Source organism: Polyergus mexicanus, unplaced genomic scaffold, assembly GCF_030449975.1.
Source record: "Polyergus mexicanus isolate NDT 795.1 unplaced genomic scaffold, iyPolMexi1.0 SCAF_18, whole genome shotgun sequence".
In the NCBI taxonomy this organism is placed as follows: Eukaryota; Metazoa; Arthropoda; class Insecta; order Hymenoptera; family Formicidae; genus Polyergus; species Polyergus mexicanus.
This window is the reverse complement of record NW_027223338.1, coordinates 1,880,741-1,903,224: the sequence shown is the minus strand read 5'-3', so window position 1 is coordinate 1,903,224 and position 22,484 is coordinate 1,880,741. Positions and strand designations below refer to the sequence as shown.

The window sequence follows — 22,484 nt, the reverse complement described above, 5'->3', positions numbered from 1 at the left end:
CTCTCTCTGACACCTTCCAGTGCATTCACGTCGCACATACATGTACATAAATTCGTTCCACGTGCGCGGAACACGCGGGTCAAGTCGAGGATGCGATCCGAATGCACCCGCTCGCCGCGTCGCGAATAATTATCAGCAAATCTGAATCTAGTCCCGATGATTTTCAAAGTATGTATTTATTGTTTAATACAATAGAAAGAAAAGAGCTCTGTTTTTTTTTTTTTTTATATATATCTAAACTTTGACTTGGATTGTGTTTCTTGTACTTTATCTAATATTGTGTGAAATAAAATAAATGAGAGTATTTTAAAGATATTTCATGGCTTTTATTTCACCTCTAACAATAAAGTTTTTTAAGCAAAAAATCTTATTAAAGTTGAGCAAGAAATTTTATTTCACGACAATATATTGTATTAAGATAGTTATACAATATATCCAACAAGGGCTCTCCCAGTGGGAAAGATTTAAGTTGCTATTTTATTTCATCAATAAACATTATTATCTCTCTACTATAAATCATTTAGTATAAATATTGAAAAGATAGGATTAATATATATTAACGGAGAAATAAATCGTAGATTATTAATCTACCAAAATTACCTTAATTCATATATAGTGTAATACAATACTTGCTACGAAGATCTATTTCTATAGATAAAACTAACAACTGTGATGATCGTTAATAACAAAATGTTACCGTTTTTTATCATCGGATGTGAAATCAAAGAGTCTGGGACATTGACGTGCGTCCTAGGAAAATCGTTTAGATCCGTCCAATTCGGTCCACCATCCCTTATCTTGTACTTTTCTCCGTCGTGACATTTCAACGGCTATGTCTCGCGGGAAAGTTCGGCCAACTTTAATAAGACTTAGAAACAAGCCTACGGAATCGCACCATCGTCGTTTCTTCTCGCCCACCCTTCATTTTGTACCGTCGATATATTCCGCTGCCTTCCCTCGAGTCCATTATCTCTGATCCGGCGGTACGAAATTCTCGTGGAAAGACGCGTGTGGCACCGTCGAGATTTCAGATGAAAGCGCATTAAGCTGCGAACACGCATACACCCACACACCACGCACATCTTGACACACCATGAGTTACACGGACAGTCTTGTATCTTACCGCACACGGTGAACGGTACCAAGGCATCGGGGAGGAAACGAGGAGCAAGGAGCCACTCGAGGACTCGCGTCAATAAACAGAGTCTCATCTAACGACGCGGTCCGGATGACGGATATACGGATATCTGAAAGTAGTAGAGGAAGGAAGAGAGACAGAGGGTATGCACGAAAGGGGAAGAGAAGGAGAGCAGCTGTGCGTGCAAAGAGAGAGACCGCGGCAAGAACAAGAAGAAGCGGGCGCGAGAGAGGTAAAGAAAAAGAGAAAGAGAGAGAGAGAGAAAGAGACAAGGAGAGAAAAAGAGAGGCAAGGTAGAAAGAGAAAGGAGAAGGAGGAACGAATGCGGAGGCAACGGCCTGCAGAGGCCCCGAAGGCCGTTCACATGAATACCAGTCTTTCCATTAGTACTCGAATGGAGCGGAGAGCTCAAGAGCTCCGGCCCAGGTCTCATCTCGATGCATGATCGATACTCGCTGATCCAATCTTACCCGGGCCTCGCGGTGCCGGCTGGACCACCGCGAGATACGATGTAACCGGGGGTACACGCTTAACCCTGTGTGTTACTCTCGTTGTGCGTGTCTTACAGGTAGGACGGTATCCGGGCGCGGTAACCACTGGCCGACCGACCGCTTCTAAAAGGTCGTTAAACACGATCTCCTTAAGATATCTTTCTCTCTCTCTCTCTCTTTCTCTCGGTCCTCGCTCGGTCTATAAACGAACATGTATCGCGATACCGATCGGGATATATCTCTGGTCTAGATGAACTTCTTTCTTTGTAGCTGATACAACGTACAACGCGAACTTCTTACTCGAGAAACGCAGCGGGCGAATATAGCACAGAGTTTCGAGGTCAGCAGCGAAGGCGAAGTATAGTACACCGTAAGTAGAGATATTCTACTGACAATGAGGATGATATCGTCCCGATGGTATGTACTAGAAACGATTCGTTACACGAGTATCGTTTAACTATACTCGAAAAGATTACTGCTTCATTGATGCGTTTACGGACTATTTGGTATAGGATGATTAGGGATCCAAAGTTCGAAACAATATCTCAAACATGTTAGAAACCGGTTTCTTTAGCGATAATTACAAATATTTACGATTAATAGTCCTTGTCTAATTTTTTTATATCTCCTAAACATTGCATTGTATAAAAAATTCTGTTACATCTCATTCGCAATGTAATTTCAAATTCGCTCCATCTCTTTTCGCGAGCTTAGGATTAGATCTCGCTTTCGGGTGCGCAACAAGCTGACGTAGACGTAGAATGGCTTTCCCCGGATAAGGAGGGATCCGATACGTGTTGTGTCGGTACGACGGAACGTCGGGAAATGGTGAAGGATCGAGCGAAGGCGGGAGACGAAAGAAGGAAAGGTCGATCGACGTACCCGACGTTCGTTTCGAACTCTTTCTGTGCTCGCACCTTCTTCTTTTCGGTACGCTCAGTCAGGCTTTTTCAAATTGACTTTCGCTCCGACTGTCACTTCTATTCTCCGCTTCCTCCGCACGACCCTCGGCACGACCAAAGAACGCTTGGTATGCGCGTCTCGCACCGAAGGAAGAAAAGCTGGTAGAGCACTACTTTTCTCTCTCCCTGTCTCTCCCGTCGCTCTCGGTCGGTCGACTCCTTATTTCGGAGCAATGCTGGTTCCCAGAGACGAATCATCGATCCTGCGTGCGTGCGTGTGGATTTTCGTCTCGTATACGAGCGGCATACCAAGAGCTCGGGATAGTCGGCGTGGAGTTCTCGTGCTGGAGGTCCTTTGAGGGGGTAGCGAGAAGTGCACGATGCGGATCCTGCCGCTCGACCCTCCGACAAATTGGCAATCCACCATCGCCGTGTGAAGAGAGACCGAGAGAGATTCGAGGGGTTGAACGGCTGTGTTTCGATCCGCTCGAATCGTTACGCTTCCTCTCTTGTACGTCGCGCTAAATATTGCTTCGTCAATTATTATGTATTGTATTACGAGGCTTTCATTTGCGATTCGTATTGTTTGACTGCATTAAATTGTAAAAGATCGTATGTGATTAAAGGCCTCGACGTTATGGTTGTATTGTAATAGATGTATAATGGTGTCACAATTAGTAGCAATACCTATAAGAATTAATAATGATATTAATTAGTAATGATAGTAATGTCCGTAAGTAGTAGTTCCTATTCGACATTAAAGTATCTTTACTACAGTGTCTGTTCATATCGAGATCGTTGGATAAGCGAAAAAAGAATGTATAATCAATTCCGTCGGCTTCAAAGCAACACCGTCTTCGTCGACAATCGACCAATTCAATTGCGACAACTTGGACTTTGCGCTAACTCTAAAGTTTTCCGATGAACCGTCGCTCGCACGTGAAGCTCACACGGTTGCTCTAATCGTTCCTTCTCTCCGTCTCGCATCTTTGTATCCATTTATTTGTCATCCTCCCCGCATACACGACGGGGTCGATGAAAGGCAGACGGGGAAGGCGCGCATCGTTCGCTGCGCCCATGACACTACTCTCGTGCCTCGTCGTACAATCCCCCTTCCCCCCCCCCATCGCACTTCCACCCCTTTCTTTTCGCTGTTTTCCCCGTGGGCAACGTGGTCACGTACCGGTCGTCATGGAAACTCGCCACTCGCGCCAATCGAGATGGAAACTCAACCGTGGCACTCTCTTCATTCTCTCTCTCTCTCTCTCTCTTTGTTCCTTCTATCTCACTTTCTCCGCTTCTCGTCCTCTCTCCGTCCCAACGTATTCGCATCCCGCTTTCTCTCTCTCTTTGTCATTTCGAAATTATCTCTCGCCCCATCATGCTCCTTCTTACTACTCGGCGGCCTCTCCGTGTCCTCTTCCTCCGATCGCCCCGTTGCAAAACCCTCCTCTCCTCTCCAACCCTCGCTTCCCAGTCGCCCGGTCTCGTTAGTTTAACCCAACGCGCGCCGAATCGTAATGGGAAACGTACAGATGCATTAGGAGAGGCTTTGCCATTCTAATAGATATCTGTTCGGTAGGCAGGACGCGTTCAAAAAGAAGACACTGTCGGTCTCTCGCATCCTTTCCTGGGCTTTCAAAGCTTTTTACCGATCTTTTTCTTTGCGGCCACAAAGGGGTTGAAATTACATCAGAAATATCGGTGCTTCATTTCCATCGCAAATTTTAAATATTTCATCTACGTACTTAGATATATATCCTTGTATTCAATATTAATTTATCAATCTCAGTTTATATATGTACATATACTTTATCGATTTATTCATTAATAGCAAAAACTTCCTCATTTCTCTTTTTATCGCGTACAAATATGGATTTAGCGAGAGTGAATTAGAGAGAGACTGTCCGGGAGCATGGCTGCACGCTTGTTCAATTCAGGGCAGATCGATAAAGACGACACACGAGCACGTGGTAAAGAATGCATGTACACCGAAGGCGACATCGACCGTGCAAGTAGAGTCCGCAACCTCACGTACAATTGACATCGTAAAATGCAGCGACAGACTCTCAGCGAGATCCCCCACATCTCGGCCCGCGTTTTGACCTTTCCACGACCGAAACTCGGTCGTAAGCCGCGACGCTTCGACCTCTTCTCCCTACCGTATTCCGCTCGCGAGCCCATTAATTTATCATGAATTCATGGAGATCCGTCAGAAAGGAACCGGGGCATCGTAAGGGCGGATTTATGCCACTGATGCGACGCGGACAGCTTACCTGCGACTGCATTTGCCGCTACCTTGCCTGGGAAACAGATGGTAGCCCGCAGATTTCGTATTCACCGTAGTCGCCGTCTTTATGATTTTAATTCCTAGAAACTACTTTTCGGTCCAAGTGTGCCGTGCCTTGCGAAAGCAGCCACGTTTCTCAAATATGATGCGAACTGTTCGTGGCGAGGCCGCGGCTTGAAAGTTAAACTCGAGAGATCGAGAAAACACTCTGATTTTTTGTCGCGATGAAACATTTAGATGACAGAAGACAAAGAATATTCCGTATAGACGGAAAAATATTATTCTATTGTTAAGAAAAATGATTACTCAGTTTACTTTACTTCTTTTAAGTAACAGTTATCTTTGACAAAGAATATTTTCTTAATAACAGTCTTAAAATAGACTTGTAGCAAATTTTAGAAAAATTCATTTTCTTTTGAAGAATATTCGATTTAACGTAAGAAAATTTATTAGGTCAGAAAATTTTTTAGCGTATTTCTTTCAATTGTATAATTTAATATTCCTGATTAAATTTCCTAGGATTCAGAATACATTTTGAATAGATCTAACGCTTATGATAGATTTGCGGATATATAAATAGTATGTATTTTTCTGTGTGCAGGCTCTCTCTTTTACAGATTCAAAATAAGAAAAAAATGTACGATAATATTTTATCGTTTTATCACTCATAATTTCTATATTTTCCTAGAATATTTTCCTCGTATCTTTTCTTCACTAAATAAAGTCTAAATTAGTATAAAATTATTTCGCTTTAAAGAGAGTGTGGTAAGTGAAAAGGAACCGTGCGAAACAGACAGAATTATTTTATGATTAGACGTGTTGAGAGAGAGAGAGAGAGAGAGAGAGACGTAATAATCGCAAAGCGATTTTACGGACACGATATTTGTCATGTCGCGCTTGCGACATGACAGCTCAATGACAGTATCAAACGCCCAAAATTCTGGTCGTTCAATTTCAGGGGGCGATAACACCGGGAATCAATATTTACACAAGACGGTCTATATACAGTTCTCGCCGTTGGACGAGGCTTTTATTAAGCCTCATGAAAACGGAAGGCGCCCGGCAATGGTGATTGACACGCGTACATAATGCCGCGTACATAATGCCTGCGTGGTTCCCAGGAACCATTCGGTTGTTATGCAGCCGTCGTCGGTTTGTGACTACTTGGGCTAGGTCAGCATTTGTCCACGAAATTTTGACCACGAGGAATCGATCCATTAACAACGCATAATGACTTGAAGTTTCCTCCCCCCCCCCCCACAAAAAAAGAATTCTATTCAAAGAGACACCGAGTTCTCGTGAAACAGATCATTACTCTTTCATAGAAAATATTTGACCGTTCCTTAATATTTTAAATAGATTTCAATCGTGTTCGTACCGCGGGTGATAACTTTTCGTCATCTCGTTGTAAACAGCTTTGACGTGCTTTCTTCAAATTGAAATTTTACGAAGATCATTTATATACTTTGTGATTGCAAATATTTGTTCGATAGAGAACGAATCATTTGCCTGATCGAACGTAATCGTTGAACCGCATCGACAAATCGTCTCGTCGAATCTTCAACCATCTGTCGCGAAATCTCACCCCTGTATATAGGAATAAACAGCGCTGGATAGATGGATTGCGGTCATAGAGAACGGCAAACGAAGCACAATCACGTTTCGCAGGATGGCACGTGTCTCGACAATCATGTAGATTCGTGCAGGGCGCGAACGGTCGTGATTTAAAAATTAAATCTTAATCGGACGGAATTCAAACCCACACGCCTCGCGTTCGTATACACGGACACGTATACCGTACACGCACGCAGGCAAGCATATAGAGAGACACGCATATGGTTGGGACTGGCTAAGGCTATAGATCTCTTCTCGTTCCCCTCCCTCGTTCTCGGCATTTTCTTCTTGCCGGTTCGCTCGCCTGAAATATCTCAGCCAGTTAAAACGCTATCATTTCTAATAAACGATCATTCGTCTGTTTCGTTAATGTCGAGGGAGGTAAGGATGAAAGAGGAAAAGTCGTCCGATCTTTTTTTAACTTGCACAGTCACCCGATACGCGAGAAGGAGAGAGAAAGAAGGAGAGAGATCGGTCATCCAGATGCTGAGATAGGCGGCGATGATCCAACGAACGGGCGCGATGACGATCATCGCATGGGTCAATGTCACTCACGATAAATAAGTAACACCGCGAGAACATGCGCGTGTATCGGTGTGAATCATCCGAGTCATTCGCGTAGTCAGCAGATAAGACGATCTCCCGTTACGGGAACAAAGGACGATTATAAAGTATCGAGATTACGAGGATCGCGCGATTCATTAATACGGCTTAATCTCACATGCCCCCGATTCGGTCATCGCGCGTTATCGTGAATTTAACATGATTTAAGATAATCTGAGATTCATATTACGTACCATACCAGTAATTGGATGCGTAAAATGAAAATTTTGGCGAATTAATATTTTTTAAATTGGGAATATGATAAAACGGATATAATACGGTTTGATTTTGATCTTTCAAAATGAATTTTTTTCAAAATTTTGCGATCTTCGTAATAAAAATTTATTTGTTATTATTGCAAAGGATTTAATTATCGTTGTGCGTGCAGCGACTCAAATTATATTAGGTGTACAACTTTGCTTCCGCCGTTTTTTTCCCCCGAAATTCGAGGCTTTATTGTAAAAAACTGGTTATACATTTATGATTCAAAGTATTGTCCACTCCCAATGATCGTGCCAATTCTTTTTGACTTTGACTCGAGTCTTCGTTAAATAATGCCTCCAATTCTGCATCTTCGAAAACCTTCTCTCTTCCACCGCTATGCCGGTCTTCGACGTGAAAATCACCGTTCTTGAAGCGTCGAAACCACTCGCGACACGTTCTTTCATTAATAGCGGCTTCACCATAAGTATTTGAGAGCATTCGATGAGCCTCAGCCGCACATTTCTTCATATTGAAGCAGAAAATTAAAACCTCCCGCAAATGACGAGAATTTGGCTCGTAAACTGACATTTTCAATCGAGAATAACTTTATGACGCGGACACAAATCGACTAATGTTTCTATGGGGTTATGTTGACAGATGCCCAAGTTTATCGCATGACATCTATGATCTATTTATTTCGATCACTACTTACCGCTAAAGCCATCTATAGGAAAACGGCGGAAGCAAAGTTGTACACCTAATAATATCGCGGATGTTACAATCAAACTAGAGCTGCCGTTAATCCCGCGTGATACGAAGAATCGATGGTGTCGATTGACATTTGTCAGCTCTCGCAAAACTCCGGAAAAAGAAAAAAAAGAAAAAACCCTGTGAAATGCCCCGTGGGCGGCCTCATCGCATGAAAAATCGTGCATTATTTGTCAAAGCGCGTGGTGACGCGCTTTCGTAAAAGTCGATAGTAATCCACCCGCGAGGTCATAAAATGTGGAAAAAAAAAAGTCCCACGATCGAGGCGGAAAAGAAGCGCACCGGGGGTGGATTAATCCCGTGGAAACGGCTCGCTGCGCGGCTCGTGTGACCGATGGCGCGTACCAGAATAATCCAACCTCCATTCAATCATTCGGCTCGTGGGATTAATTTCAAGGGATTAGCATTAATTTCGTTCCGCGCGCATTACTCGCGCGAGATCAGTCGACTGTCTCCGAGATTCGCCGGGATGGAGAGGCGACATCGACGAAAGCGAAAACGAAATTCCAGACATTTTCTGACCGTTCGGAATGGCGATGAAGACAACGAAGATTTCGTCCCTCCTATAGTCTAGGTGTCATCGATAAAATTCGCGTCCGTGTTATCATGGAACGCGCAGATATTGCGTACTCGATGTATATAGAAAAAGATTTATCTTATTATTTCGCGCTTAATGGTTTCGTAAGAGGTAGATCGCATTAAGATTCTGATCTTTTAAATTGCGCAACAAAATGAAATGACGATTATTGAGATAGTTACTAAAGCAAATAAATTTATCATTTCATTTTACTATCGAACATACGTGATAATAGAGAATAAAAAGCGAATAAAATCGCAATGCTAGAAAAAATATCGACTTTAAATAACTTAACTCCACTACTACGTATATGTAGTGATATGAAGCTTTTCATTATACCTCGTATGGTTAAATCCCTTGTTCGTCGATGCTGCTTTTTAGCCAATGTCGATCCCGTTTCGCGCGCATACGAAGAAATTTACGAGACGGATTCCCGAAGGTTCGCGATTTTCTGTGTGCGCGGTCCCGGATAAATCGCCCTCGGCCCCTCGGAGGATGAGGGCCGCCGTTGAGAGTAGCCGGCAAAGGCAAATGATTGGATTGGCTTCCGTATAATTAGTACGCAGAATTTAACGAATGTGAAAAACGTGACTGGTTTGGGAAGTCGTACGCACGCTAAAGTTTATTACGCACTTCGCGTCACGTCTCGCTCCTTCCTCCCTTTTGCACTTTTGGCCGGTTCTTCCTAATTAAAGTCATACTGCACGATTATTATCTCTCTTTCGTGTACTGACGGCAAATTCGTTGCGGACGAATGTACTTTAAAGCGGCTGTCCATATTCAGAATTGTTGTGATTAATTTTTAATAGATAAGCCGACGTTTACTAGCTACAAGAAAGTTGCACGTAAATGAGGATCTTGTTCAACTTGTCCTTAATAATTAATTCAGAAATGAATTAACGATCGTTTTGCGAAGAAACTCGACTTTACGACTGGGGCACATGTTACTTCAATTTAATGATTCTACGTTAAACGGAATCAATTCTCTTAAATTATCTGATGTAAGTAGTCAAGAAAACGAGTAAACCGGATAGAAACAAATTTGTTTTTTTATGACACAGTTTATATTCTCTCATTTATGATAAAAAATTTTACTCAATCTTTATCTTATCTCTCTCCTTTCTTTTTTCTCTCCACAGACCTGTCTTGTTTAAATGTGTGATGGCATGACGACTTCAATACCTTATCCTAACCTAACCTCATAAATGAATCCATATTTATCTTATATAAATAAAATTACATTTCCATATAAAATGCAAATACTACAGATTATTTTATAAATGTTGGATCTTTCCTGAGATCGTTTTCAGAACAGTTGACAGACGTTTAAAAACAGGAATTTACCATTGTTGCAACTTTTACAAAATGTGCTTTGAGAAAAGTGCAATTAAAAAGGGGCAGACGATTTATTTCTGCTTCGCCAAAGTTCAATGAAAAATCTCCGTAATCGATACTTTTCGTTCAATGCGAGTTTCGCCTGCATGCAAAGGAGGTTCTTTGATTATACGGTGTAGTCCCGGTGCGCCCGGCCTCGGTGACACTTTACGAGAGGCGGTGCGCGGCCGTTTTGCAATTCGAGAACTCGCCGACACGTTTCCATGAGAACGAGCTTTACTATTTCCCGCGCGTTATTCGCAACAGTTTGCGTTCCAGACGCATAAATAAGATGATGATAAAATATGCAAAATCTTATTAATAATGAAAAATATAAAATGACTAAATTTTGGAAGAAAAACTTATTGAGAAAATAGGATTTAAATGTTTCTAATATAATGATTTTGTAATGTATAATTTTTTGTCGATATCAACTTAAATTTAATTTTAGAGGAATGTCATCTTATCGATTAAAACCAGACATGATTCATCAAAGAGCGGTATGCAGGATCACTTCGTATCGTACAGTTGGCGGTTTTATCGTTCGTACGATAGCGATACGGGGAGATAAATCGAGGTGAAAGGGAATATCGAGTCACGTCTACTCGGAAGAAACGGATATGCGATTATATTAACGCGAAATCGAGCGTCTCGATTGGCGAAATCGACGCCGTAAACATGCGTCGCTTCGTGGGAGACACGATTCGGAGGAATGGAATACGAATGACAAGTGTGTGTGTGTGTGTGTGTATGTGTGTCAAATTTCTGCTCGAGATGATAAGCTTCCGAATGGCGAACAACGGTAGAAGTTTGCATCCTTTTTAATCGTCATCAGATATTAAGTTAGGAAGATTCAGGAATCCGGCATCACCGTCCTAAAAATAACACTGTTCAATAAAAAAATTACTTTTTTTTCGAACACCGGAACCGGACTACCCGTTTCTTTTTGGACGCTGAACACGAATCCGGTTGTGAAATTGCTCCATCGCGTCAGAATTTTGAGAAATTTGCAATTCAAGCTGCAAAAAGAGCTATTTTCACGAACTTTGTCATATTATAGCTACAATATGTGACGTGCTGGAGAAGTTTTGTTACAATCAAAATAAAGTATGTTGTTAGGACTTTCAACTCTCGAAAGGAATTTTTGGTGTCGATTATGGTTAATAAGATATCCGTGGTTAAATATGGGGTGTAGAATATTGCAGAAGTTAGGTTAGAAGTTAGCTGTGACTTAGGTCATTGACGATTTACCAAACAGCTTTCAATTATATTTATTTAAACTGAAGAATTTTTTAGATCGCTGAATACGAATTCAATGTCAAAATTGTCAAATTCAAAATGGTAGACACAATATGACGGATGCCAAACCTTAAAAAATGTTTAGATTGCGATCTAAACATTTGAATCCATCATTTTGAATTTGACAATTTTAACAATTTTGGATTCGTATTCGACCTAAAAAACTCTTAAGTTTAAGTAATAATTGAAAGCTATTTGGTAAATCGTCAATGACCTAACACCTAACAATAAGTTACAGCTAACTTCTGCAATACACCCTATATTTAACTATGGGGTAAATATGCATAAAAGGTTACACCTCACCGATTTTATCGCCACTTAGATATGTTGTAGGGGAGGTTCTTCTGAGTAATTCGCCGCAAGAAAAATATAGGGAAAAGAGCATTCGTTTAGAAGATATGACAAATTAACCCATACAGCACAGAACGTTGCAATTACATTGCAGCAATGTTACAATCTTGCAAGTTGCAATGAAATATTGTTGAGACATTATTGAAATATGGAATTGTAATATTTTATGAGAATGTTACAGCAACATTTCAAAAATATTACAAAAGACAGTTTTTGATAATCGCTACTTTGTTCGTTTACCACTATGCGACGCGCGTTGTGTTATCTATCCCGTATTTAAGTTTTAATCACGATAGTTATATAAAGCTTGCAAAAAGCGGTTAGTAATATTAAAGGTATAATAACTATTTTTATCAGATTAATTTGTCTGATACAATCCCAACACAGGAAATTCAGATATTGAATTGAGTGTTCAGAAATCGGATAAATAATTATCCGAAAAAAGTTAAAATTATCCGTTTATTGTCTACTTAAGATATGGAGTTTAATATTTATATAAATAAAATTTTAATTTTTATGAATTAAATAATTTAATCATTATCAATTTCTTAAACTTGTAAATAATTTATAAAATAGCGTTGTTAATTAGATAACAGAAAATTGTTTAATAGTTCCCATTTTTATATAAAAGCAAAAATTTGATAATAATTTTTTAATATGCAAAATGCTTCATATTTAATAGATAACTTGGAGAATATATAAAGACATCCACGAGAGACGAGAAAAAACTCGTTGTAATTGCGTAAATTCACAATCTTTTTTCTTAACTCTTTTGGATGTTTTTATATGTTCTCAAAGTTTATGTATTAAATTTGAAGCGTTTTGCATATTTGTAGCAATGTATTTAAATATTACAAATACATTGCACCGTAACATTACTGTAATCTTACATTGAAATATTTCTGAGGACGGACATTTCAACGTTGCCGCAGGCTTGTAGTAACATTGCAGAAACATTTCGCAACTTCTATGCAATATTACAATGTTTCAATGTAAAATCTATGCAACGTTTTTGCAATCTTTCGGTGCTGTATGGGGAAAAATTTCACAGTTTTAATGCTTTCTCTCGGGTATTATAAAGTAATATTAGAAAAAGTGAAGTTTGTGTACGTTGTATTTATTGTAGGATAGATATGGAAAAAGTATTTGTTTACATTTACAGGATAGATACATGATCATAGATATTTTGTCAATAACCGGTTTCACCTATTTCTCGCAGTTCGTTAACAGCTTTCAATATGCGACTACATGAATTTTTGAGTCGTGTCTTCAATTTTACTTTTAAAACTGAAAATGGGTTTGGATTAGGTTATATCTTCCGGAAGTGGAGCCCTCCCGTAGGAGGAGGCGGAACCCACTGAGTCCACGCATGTACTTTGCAACGCGAAGTGAGGTCCACCCCGCAATTGTTGTGTGGATGGAAATGTATATGAGTGGATGCAATGGGTTCCGCCCCTCCCCACGGGGGGGCTCCACTTTCGAAAGATATAACCTAACCCAAACCTATTTCTGATTTAAAACTAAAATTTGGTTTCGATTACGTTATATAACCCATCTATGACCCTGTACTGATCTGGTAAATGTAAACAAAAACATTTCCTACGTCCTCTGCAAGAAATAAAATGTACACAAATATATCACTATTCCTAATTTTATTTTATAATACTTCAAAGAAAGCATTAAAATTGTGAAATTTCAATTTATTATATCTTCTAAACAAATGCTTTCCCCCACTTTTTTCTTGCGGGAAATTACTCAGAAGAACCTCGCCTACAACATATTTAAGTGGCGATAAAATCGGTGAGTTGTAACCTTTTATGCATATTTACTCTTTATTTTGATTGTAATAAAACTTCTTCAGCACGTCACATATTGTAGCTATAATATGAAAGTTCGTGAAAATAGCCCTTTTTGCAATTTTAATTGCAAATTTCTCAAAATTCTGACGTAATGAAGTCATTTCACAACCAGATTCGTGTTTAGCATCCAAAAACCTATAAGAAACGGATAGTCCAGTCCCGGTATTTTTTTGTTGTTGTTGAGCTGTGTAATCAATCCCATGTGCAGTTAATTTCCTCGGTTAATCGTGCCACTGGTAAGAGATGAAGATGTTTTTTAAATACTTAACGATGAGACAATGTCGATGGGACGCGGTCGATGGGCTTTCGTAAGCGTCAAACGAGAGAGGGGAGAATAAATCAGGTGCTTATCTAGCTAATAAATATTTAGCTAATAGTCAGTTAGAGTCTATTCCAGATACGGTCCGAAAGTAACCTGATATTTATTATTGCCGCTCGACGTCGTAAAATGTTCGTAGCTGCGTCGACTATGCTCTTCGATTCAACATGCTTACACGCGCATGTTCCTTCTTTTCACGTGTTATCAATAAAAGATATATATATACATATAATATAATAAATAAATATAATATAGTTGAGATTTATATATAAGTCGACAAAGATTGGAAAATGCTGACCTAGGGCCTTAGAAAATTGCATTGCGCGTACATTATGTTCTCGTTGGAAGCGATTATGTTCCCGCGGGCGTTATATCGCATTCCGGGAAGATGATCTCCAGAGGACGCGAGTGTTCAGAAAAAGACACGATTACTCGAGTCACATATCACTACGTGAATTTCGCATTCGGGGAGCGTATTTAGATGGAGATACGGGCGCGATTAAAGAGCGGCAGTGACAGTAAAAGAGAGAAAGAGAGAAAGAAATAACGAGAGGAGAAAGCTGGTGGTATAAGGGACAGAGTAAGAGGGGAGAGATAAAAGAAGAACTAAAGAGAGGAGGCTACTGGAGAGCGTAGGATGACGAGAAGGGGTGAAAGACAAGGATGGATGAAGATGAAGGAAGCGGAAGATGAAACGGTCAGATAGAAGCCTGAGTGCCACGTGCGAACCGAGGCAAGCAGGTCTTTTCGACGGAACTGCGACTGCGATCAGCCACGTTTCATCAGCCGCAAGATGAACTTGACTACTATAAGCCTTCAACGGAAGCGGAATGACGACGAGGACATTTTTTTTTTTTTTTTTTTTTTTTTTTTTTTCAAAAAGCCGTCTGTGAAAGATTTGAGTACTGATCTTTGTCGCGATTTCATTGCCGTATCGTGGAAATACAATTGCGAGAGATTCACTGAATCGCATTTTTACTCTCGCGTTACATTCACGCGAATATTCATACATGTAATACCATGTTTGTAATTACAAGTTTCGTAATGACAAATATAGTGTTATATACATATATTAATAACAGTTCGCGTACGATTTGAAAACGCAAGTGATATTTTAGCCATAAGCTTTGTCACATTAATATGAAATAAATTTCCGAGTATTTTCAATAATCGATTAAAAGTCTAAGAATCATCGGGAATTAAGCCTGGATTTAATACTCTATCGGCTCATTTTATTTTCTTGAAAATAAATCTTCCGGCGCATCTATTTGAAATTATATATACTAATTTTCCCTCGATATCCTCGGAAATCCGGACTTGTACACGCCGTACGTCGAGCGTTCAATATTTTATTTTTAACGAGAGACATTGAGCATAAAAGTATTACACACACAGAACAATATTTCCCTAAAATTATCCCGTCATCGTTTATTAGATCTTCTGAATGTCCCCATCTCCTCCTCCTCCTCCTCCTCTCTCTCTCTCTCTCTTCCTTACAATCGATCGTGACATTAGAAAACGAGCTCGGCTCTCAGTAGGATGACGATAAATTTTTCCGGATAAAAAGGACAGCAGAGATCTCCCAGCAGAGAGCTAGTATGTAGCATTCGCCTTCCGACTATCGACGGACGCTCGTAGAAGGAAGGGACCGTTCCGGACCGTTCGGGACCGTTACTCTCAATGGACCAATGGCCTCTGTGTTTCTCGCCTTCCCATTAAGCGCGCGCGATCGCATCCCATCCCGCGTTTCCCTATTCATAGAATAAATTCGACGAAACGCGAGACGAAAATCTATCCGATTTCAGTGTCGTTATTGGAAGAAATCCGACTCGATGATTTCATCCCGTCCTTCGCGAAAATATAGCGAGATATCGAAAGGTGTCGCTCGTTGCGAAAATAACTGGACCGGAGAATGTTTCTCCTCTTCTCGCGAATCGCTCGGCTTCATCGAATTTCAGCGCAAATGCAATATCGATATTCCTAAAGGGCGAGCGAAACTTCTTCATTTCGACGATCATGATCGGATTACGACTTCTTAAGTATGGAAATTAGCATGAAGTAAAGCGGCGAGAATGAAATCAAACAGCACCGTCGTCTTTCCTATATAACTTGGAACTTTTCTAAGAAAAGTTTCCGAATTCTTCTCTTTCTCTATTTTTAAGATCCCAATTACTGATATATCTCGATCTGATAAATTCGATAAGTTTCGCGTATCTTCGCGGCGATTAAGAATAATGGGGGAAGAAGAGAGAATAGAGCATTTCTCGTATAGTTTTCGAAAATCAAGATTCCGATTGTCTATGTGATATTTATTAAACGTTACGTTAAGAACTTGAAACGAAATTTAAATCAATTCAAAGTAAGCTACAGAGTCGAAAGAACGCTTAATTAATTCCAGCAACGTTCTCTCGCATCTTTCATCGAAAGTCGTCGCGGTCGAGGGGGCACTAAGATAGAATATATAATACGGCGAGCAAAGAGAGGAGAGAGAGAGAGAGAGAGAAAAAGGGGAGAGACAGAGAGGGAGCATATAGTGTATCTTCGATTCTTTATGCGAGTTTTGACCCTCGCCTCCAGCGTTAGCATCAAAGCATCTTTTCGCTCTCCACACTCGCCCCGCCATACTCTTCCGCCGCTGGCTTGTTCAAATACTTGCAGCTAATTCTGTTTACTCGTATATTAATAACCGTCTCGCTATCGGCATTAAAGGCTACCGCGTATTTATCGTGGAATATTAATGCCAATTGGAGAAGAGTGATTAAAGTGACGTAAGAGCAAAGTATGCCGCGATTGCACATGTTTATTTTTCTCTTAAATTAAAATATAGGTGTAATTAAAATATAGATGAGCTTTTAAACTCCCCCCCCCCTCCCTCCCTCCGTCCTTCCTTCTCTCTCACTGTGCTTAATTAAGAATTATACGAAGTATCTGAGTATTTATAAAACCATGCATTGATTAAGCGAGAATGAAATCAAAGAGCACCATCGTTTTTTTCTAAGTAGCTTGTGTGTTGAATTAGAAATATTTTTACGCGCTTGCAAAAATATCACCCTCGTGTTAACTAATATAATGGGTTTCGGATAAACGATGTTCGACTAATTAGACCCGCATCTTCCCAGATAAATTATTCGTTCTCGATGATAAATAATTCCCGTCATGTATATATGATCGAAGCTAATGGCGTGCGCGAGAAGGCACGCTAATCCCTGTCCGAGAGAGACTGATTAGGTCGTGGTGCGAGAGCGTGCCGTGAAAACACTCTCGTTTTTATCGATCTTGCTTTTGGGTAGCTCGACCACCTTCGAAAAAGGGTCGGCCCCGGAAAAGCGGATCAACCTAAACTAGCCTAATTAAGAGGATTCTTCACTTTGGCTCAGGCGTACTTCGGTAAGGAAAGGCGTATAAATTTCTCAATCCGAACAAGAAAATTTATTCAATTTTCGTTATTGATACGGTAGATTCGCGAAATGCGCGAGAGGTGGAATTTCAAAGGAGCATTTTTGTCACGATTATAAATAAATGAAATTGGGGAGAAATAAATGGTGCTCGATTTGAAACTTTGTCTCGTATTTTAACGCACATCTAACGCTAAACGTGACGATCGCCTGCGCTTGAGTTTTATTTGCCCAATATGAGGAAGACGTTGACAACGTCAATAGGCGACCACACAGAATTCTACGGACAGTAACACTTATGTTACCGCTAAAGGTGCGGCGGGAAAATACGGACCTTTGGCTTTCGGGAGGAACTTTAAAGGCTGGTAGGTGTAACTAATATCGCGGTCGTTTTTTTTACGAGGAGCACGTGCGCTCGAGAGTCCACGAAAGAGGAACAGAGAGAGAGAGAGAGAGAGAGAGAGAGGGAGAGAGAGAACGTGTATTTGAACTTCCAACGGACTAGATGGAATGGGAGGTGCAAAGTGAACTCGAGTGGTTCACGGAGGACGAGGCGTGTAGCGAGAATGCTCTTTTTCGGGTCATTCCAGAAATAAAAAATGATGAAAAAAAAAAAAAGATCGGACTCCCGTGTATGGCTCGTCGGCGCGCATCCATCCCTCTTCGGTTCAGAGGGAGGTGCGCGTTGAACGTTTAGCGCCCAGAAAAATCAACAACAGCCTCAAAGAACCTTTTCAAACAGAGCGTTACGCTGGCCGATTAGCGCCGCGACGATCGACTCTTCGAGAAAAAGAAGCAGGAGGAGAAGAAAAGGAGGACGAGCACGCAACGCACGCAACGCAACGCGCGCTATTTCCGTCATGTTCAATTGTTTTTCATAATGGAGGCAATGGATATTTATAATAATTGTTTTTTTAATATTATAATTAAAAAGAAATATATATAGCAGGGTTGGGAAGTAACGCGTTACTTGTAACGCCGTTACCGTTACAGTTACTTTTTTTCGGTAACTGTAACGGTAATGGCGTTACAAATTTTATTTGTAACGGAAAAAGTAACTTCGTTACATTTTTCGGTAACGAGTAACGAATTTAACAGTTACTTTTATCGTTACTTTTTTCAAATTTTTTCATTTATTTAAGATATTATTCTTGCTATTGTGCGTGATAAAATTTTTATCTTAACCGTAAAGCCGTAAGCAAATCGACCAATTAGCATTCTTATTATGTTGTAATCTCATTTACTACCAGTTCTAAGTACCTTGCAACGAAAATTAGAAAATCTCAATAAATCTGACCTTATAGATTGCCATTCATTAGTTGAAGCTATTCAGCAAGGTTTAAATAAAAGGTAACTTATTAATTTGATTAATACATATGTTATTTAATTTTAAATAAGGATTTAATTGAAAAATATTATTTTATTTTAAACTATTGATTCAAAAGTATTAATTTCAATGAAACAAACAATGTCGCTTAATTTACTATATTTGATTTTAGATTTCTTACAATATTTGAAACAAAAGAATTAATAATAGCAGCATGTTTACATCCAAAATTTAAGTTAAACTGGTTAACCGGAGAAAAAAGAAAACATGCTGAAAATTACTTGGAGGATTTATTGGGAATCCGATCAACTGAAAATTCTTCAAAAGCTGGAAAATCTGACGATCACGATGATTTTTTCATTTTTGAGCAAAAAACGGTGCAAAATGAATCTGAACAAGAAGAATTGCAACGGTTTTTAAAATCAAATAATTGTAATATAGAAATGTTAAACGACTATCCAAAACTTAAAAAACTTTTTATTAAATATAATACAGCTCTACCAAGCAGTGCATCTGTAGAAAGAATGTTTAGCATCGGTGGCTCTGTATTAACACCACAAAGAGGGCATTTAAATGATGATACTATGGAGCAACAAATTTTATTAAAAATTAATAAAGAATTTCGATAAAATTTAATCATTTATTTTGTAATAAACCTTGAATGAAATCTTGCTTACAATTTTTTAAAAGTTTTTCTTATGCAAAATAATTTATTAGTTTGTATTGTAAAAAAGTAACGGAAATTGTAACGACTCGTTACTTTTTAGTAACTGTAACGGTAACGAGTTACTTTTTAAAATTAGTAACGAGTAACGGTAACGAGTTACTTTTTAGAAAAAATAACGGTAACGGTAACGAGTTACTTTTATAAAGTAACTTTCCCAACCCTGATATATAGTAACTATGTATTATTATGACAAGGACAAAATTATTATTGAAATCTTGGTAATAATGAAGAACATTTTACTTTTATCTTGCTTTTCTAAAAAGACCGCTTTTGCTGTTATATAACGCATATAACTGAATAGAAATACTAGTAATGCATACATTGAATAAAAATAAGCGTGAAAAAAAGAAAAAACCAGAAACGGGGAAGGTGTAATAAAAATATAACGAAAATAACGATGAGTTTTTCGAGAGATCCGACGAGTTGCCAGAAAAATCGCAGCCGTCATTTTATCGTCGTGATCGAGGCGAACGCGAGATATCCGACCGACACCCACGTGGGGTCAAGGAGGAGGATGTCCCCTTTGCGCGAAACTGCACTCTCGGTGCCTGCGATATTTAAATAAACATCGCGTGGTCCCCCCTTCTTCCTCTCTCGCCTCCCTCTTTCGACCGGCATCTCTGCCGAGCTGGCGTGGCCGTATCACTAATTTGTCCGTTCAAACAAAAAGCAATTTGTTACCCGGTCGGACTGACTCACGAACCGAACGGTGTATATGCGGTTCGCTCGAGAAGCGGGAGGTGCCGGGAGGAAAGAATCGGCAGAGAGAGAGAGAGAGAGAGAGAGAGAGAGAGGGGGGGAGAGAGAAGGAATGTAGAAGATGAGAAAAAGAGAGAGAAGTGGAGGCTGATTTAAACCTGTCTGGAGGCCCGCTGCGCGCTTAACAACTGAAAAACAAACATGGCGCCGAGAGAACGCATCGACCAGCGGGGGCCCATGTATGCGCGCACCGAGACTATAAAGTGCTTTTGGTACCCCCGGAACCCGGCCGGTTAAACCAAAAGAGATTTCTTCTTCGCGAGAAAAAAAAAAGCAACCGAGAGAAGAAAATATCGGGAAGCCCTGGAATTTTTTTCTTGTTTAGGCCGCTCTTCCTTCCCTTTGTTGCAATCGTCGGGGGAGAGAGAGAGAGAGAGAGAGAGAGACAGAGACAGAGCTTCGGAGGCCATTCTTGAACAGCGAACGTAGCCACTTTACGCGAGGGAGTATTAATTTATGAGACATTTTTAATATTTTTCTTTGGTCTCGCGGAAAAGGATGCCGCGCGCGCGTGCGAGCAAGCGAAATTCTTGCATCGGCGGGAATTTTCCCGTATTACCGTTGGCACGTCGAATATTTCCGAGAAAATTCGCCATATTTAAGAAATTGTTTCGTCCTTACGTCGAGAAAGGCCGCCAATCCGGACTTACCTTTGAATTCTTGATATTATCATCGTTCGAAGGATCGAAGATATCTGAACGAAATAGTTTCTCCCTTCTTATCGTATCGAAAAGAGTAAAAATGTTTCCGTAAATATAGAAAGAATTTTGATCCCTCTTCGATGCATTAATAAGCAATGAAAAATTCAATCTACTTACGCCGGGAGTGCTAGCTTGAGGCCCGAACGGATATCTCGTCCAATCCAGTTTCTCCTCTGTCGTCGTGTCCAAGAGAACAACTGCAATGAAAAATGAAACGCGATTTGAGTACACGATTATCGCACAATAACTTGTATTATACAATATTTAATGTAGTAATATCACTTTTTTTTTTGCTCGCTTTTCTTTTTGGACAAATTGTAAAATTAATAAATTTATTTAATTTTACAAAAAAAAAAAAAAAAAGTAATTTTTTAAAGAGAGAGAGTATCAAAAGTTTTTCTCTTTTATATTTTTATCTGCTTTTATAATGCGTGGTCCTTTTAATTGGCGTTGCCATGTAGTCGCAATATATTTCTCGCAAATATAATTACACACCATATATAAATATTATATAACACGATATGTGATGCACAAAATTAACACTGATTCAGACTGATAATGAGCTGATCGTGATAAAGACAACAACAAGTGCGTATCAAAGTCATTGTGAGCAAGTCGATCGGTCGAAGGGAGATGGGAGCAAGCTATCTCTCAAAATGGCGGATCGTCGAGAGCGCATTGCGAGGGGTGAAAAAAATATCGGGAGGCGAAGGGAGAGAGAAAGGGATGCATAGAGAGACAGGCACAGAGGGTCGGAAGAAAGAAACGAAAAGATCTCGTTGCGTATCGGGTGCATATACGTTAGGGGACCAGGTTGCGTGCCGAGGTAGAGGTGGCGACTCTGATGTTGGTGGTAGTAGTCGTATCGACCGGGTCTGGGCTGCTACCAACCCTCGACTCTCCTCGCTACCTCTTCGTTTCGTCGATCCGTTCCTGCTCTTCTCGCCTCTCTTCTACACGCTCAGCGCATTCCTCTCTTCTCCGTTCATCCGTCTTTCTTCTTTTCGCGTCGCGTTCTTTGTATCTCTTGCGCCTTTCCCCTCTTCAGCTTTAGCACTCGTCCGTCCTTCCTTCCTGCATCCTCCTCCTCATCGTGCCGTTATAATGCTCCTTCTCTGCTTTTTTCTCTCTCTCTCTCTCTCTCTCTTTCTATCTGTCGTTATTTCGCTTCCCTCTTCGTTCTCATCCATTTCGCGATATTCGTCCGAATATCGAACCGAGCTGGCCGCGTTGCCACCTCCAACAACTAGGGTCCTCGTGAATTCTCTACGTAGACCTCAGGTCCTCGAATTTCTAGACTAAAGCGCCCCAACCGATATGGATGCAACACGCCCATCTATCCATTCGTCCCGGATGCGACATCGGATAGAATCTCAAAGGTGAAAACTGTGCGCTGTAAGATCTATCGGATCTTTTTATCTGTCCCTTCTTTCCTCCCTCATAGTTCCATTTCCTCGCCTCTTATCGATCTCCTATCTCATCGATCCGTTTCGACAGAAGTACTTGCGCGAACCGCGATTATCTCGTTGCATCCAGATTAGAATAAAAAATACTGCATCAAAAACTATCATAGCAATAAAAAAAGTAATTGTAATTTCGAAATTATCTAATCCGGGATAAAATTCTCAAACGTGATGCAACAGAAATATCAATTTTTAAGCGACCTTAATCCACGTTGCGAAATGAGATATCTTCTTTGTCTGCAATATGTTGTGACAATTTTTATTCTTCGTTTAAATAAAGAGGGAGAAGTACGTTTAAAAAAAATTAAGAGATAAATGTATTC

At 40.1% G+C, this 22,484-nt stretch overlaps 1 protein-coding gene across 10 annotated transcripts in view; it reads right to left on the bottom strand.

Moving 5' to 3' along the window:
* Eph (Eph receptor tyrosine kinase) overlaps positions 1-22,484 on the bottom strand; it is a 110,585-nt gene that overhangs the window by 21,773 nt on the left and 66,328 nt on the right. For all 10 annotated transcript variants that reach the window (XM_070311045.1, XM_070311047.1, XM_070311046.1 and 7 more), the window contains exon 3: positions 20,816-20,895. In XM_070311045.1, coding sequence (XP_070167146.1) covers positions 20,816-20,895 — 80 coding nt within the window. The remainder of the gene's footprint in view (positions 1-20,815; positions 20,896-22,484) is intronic.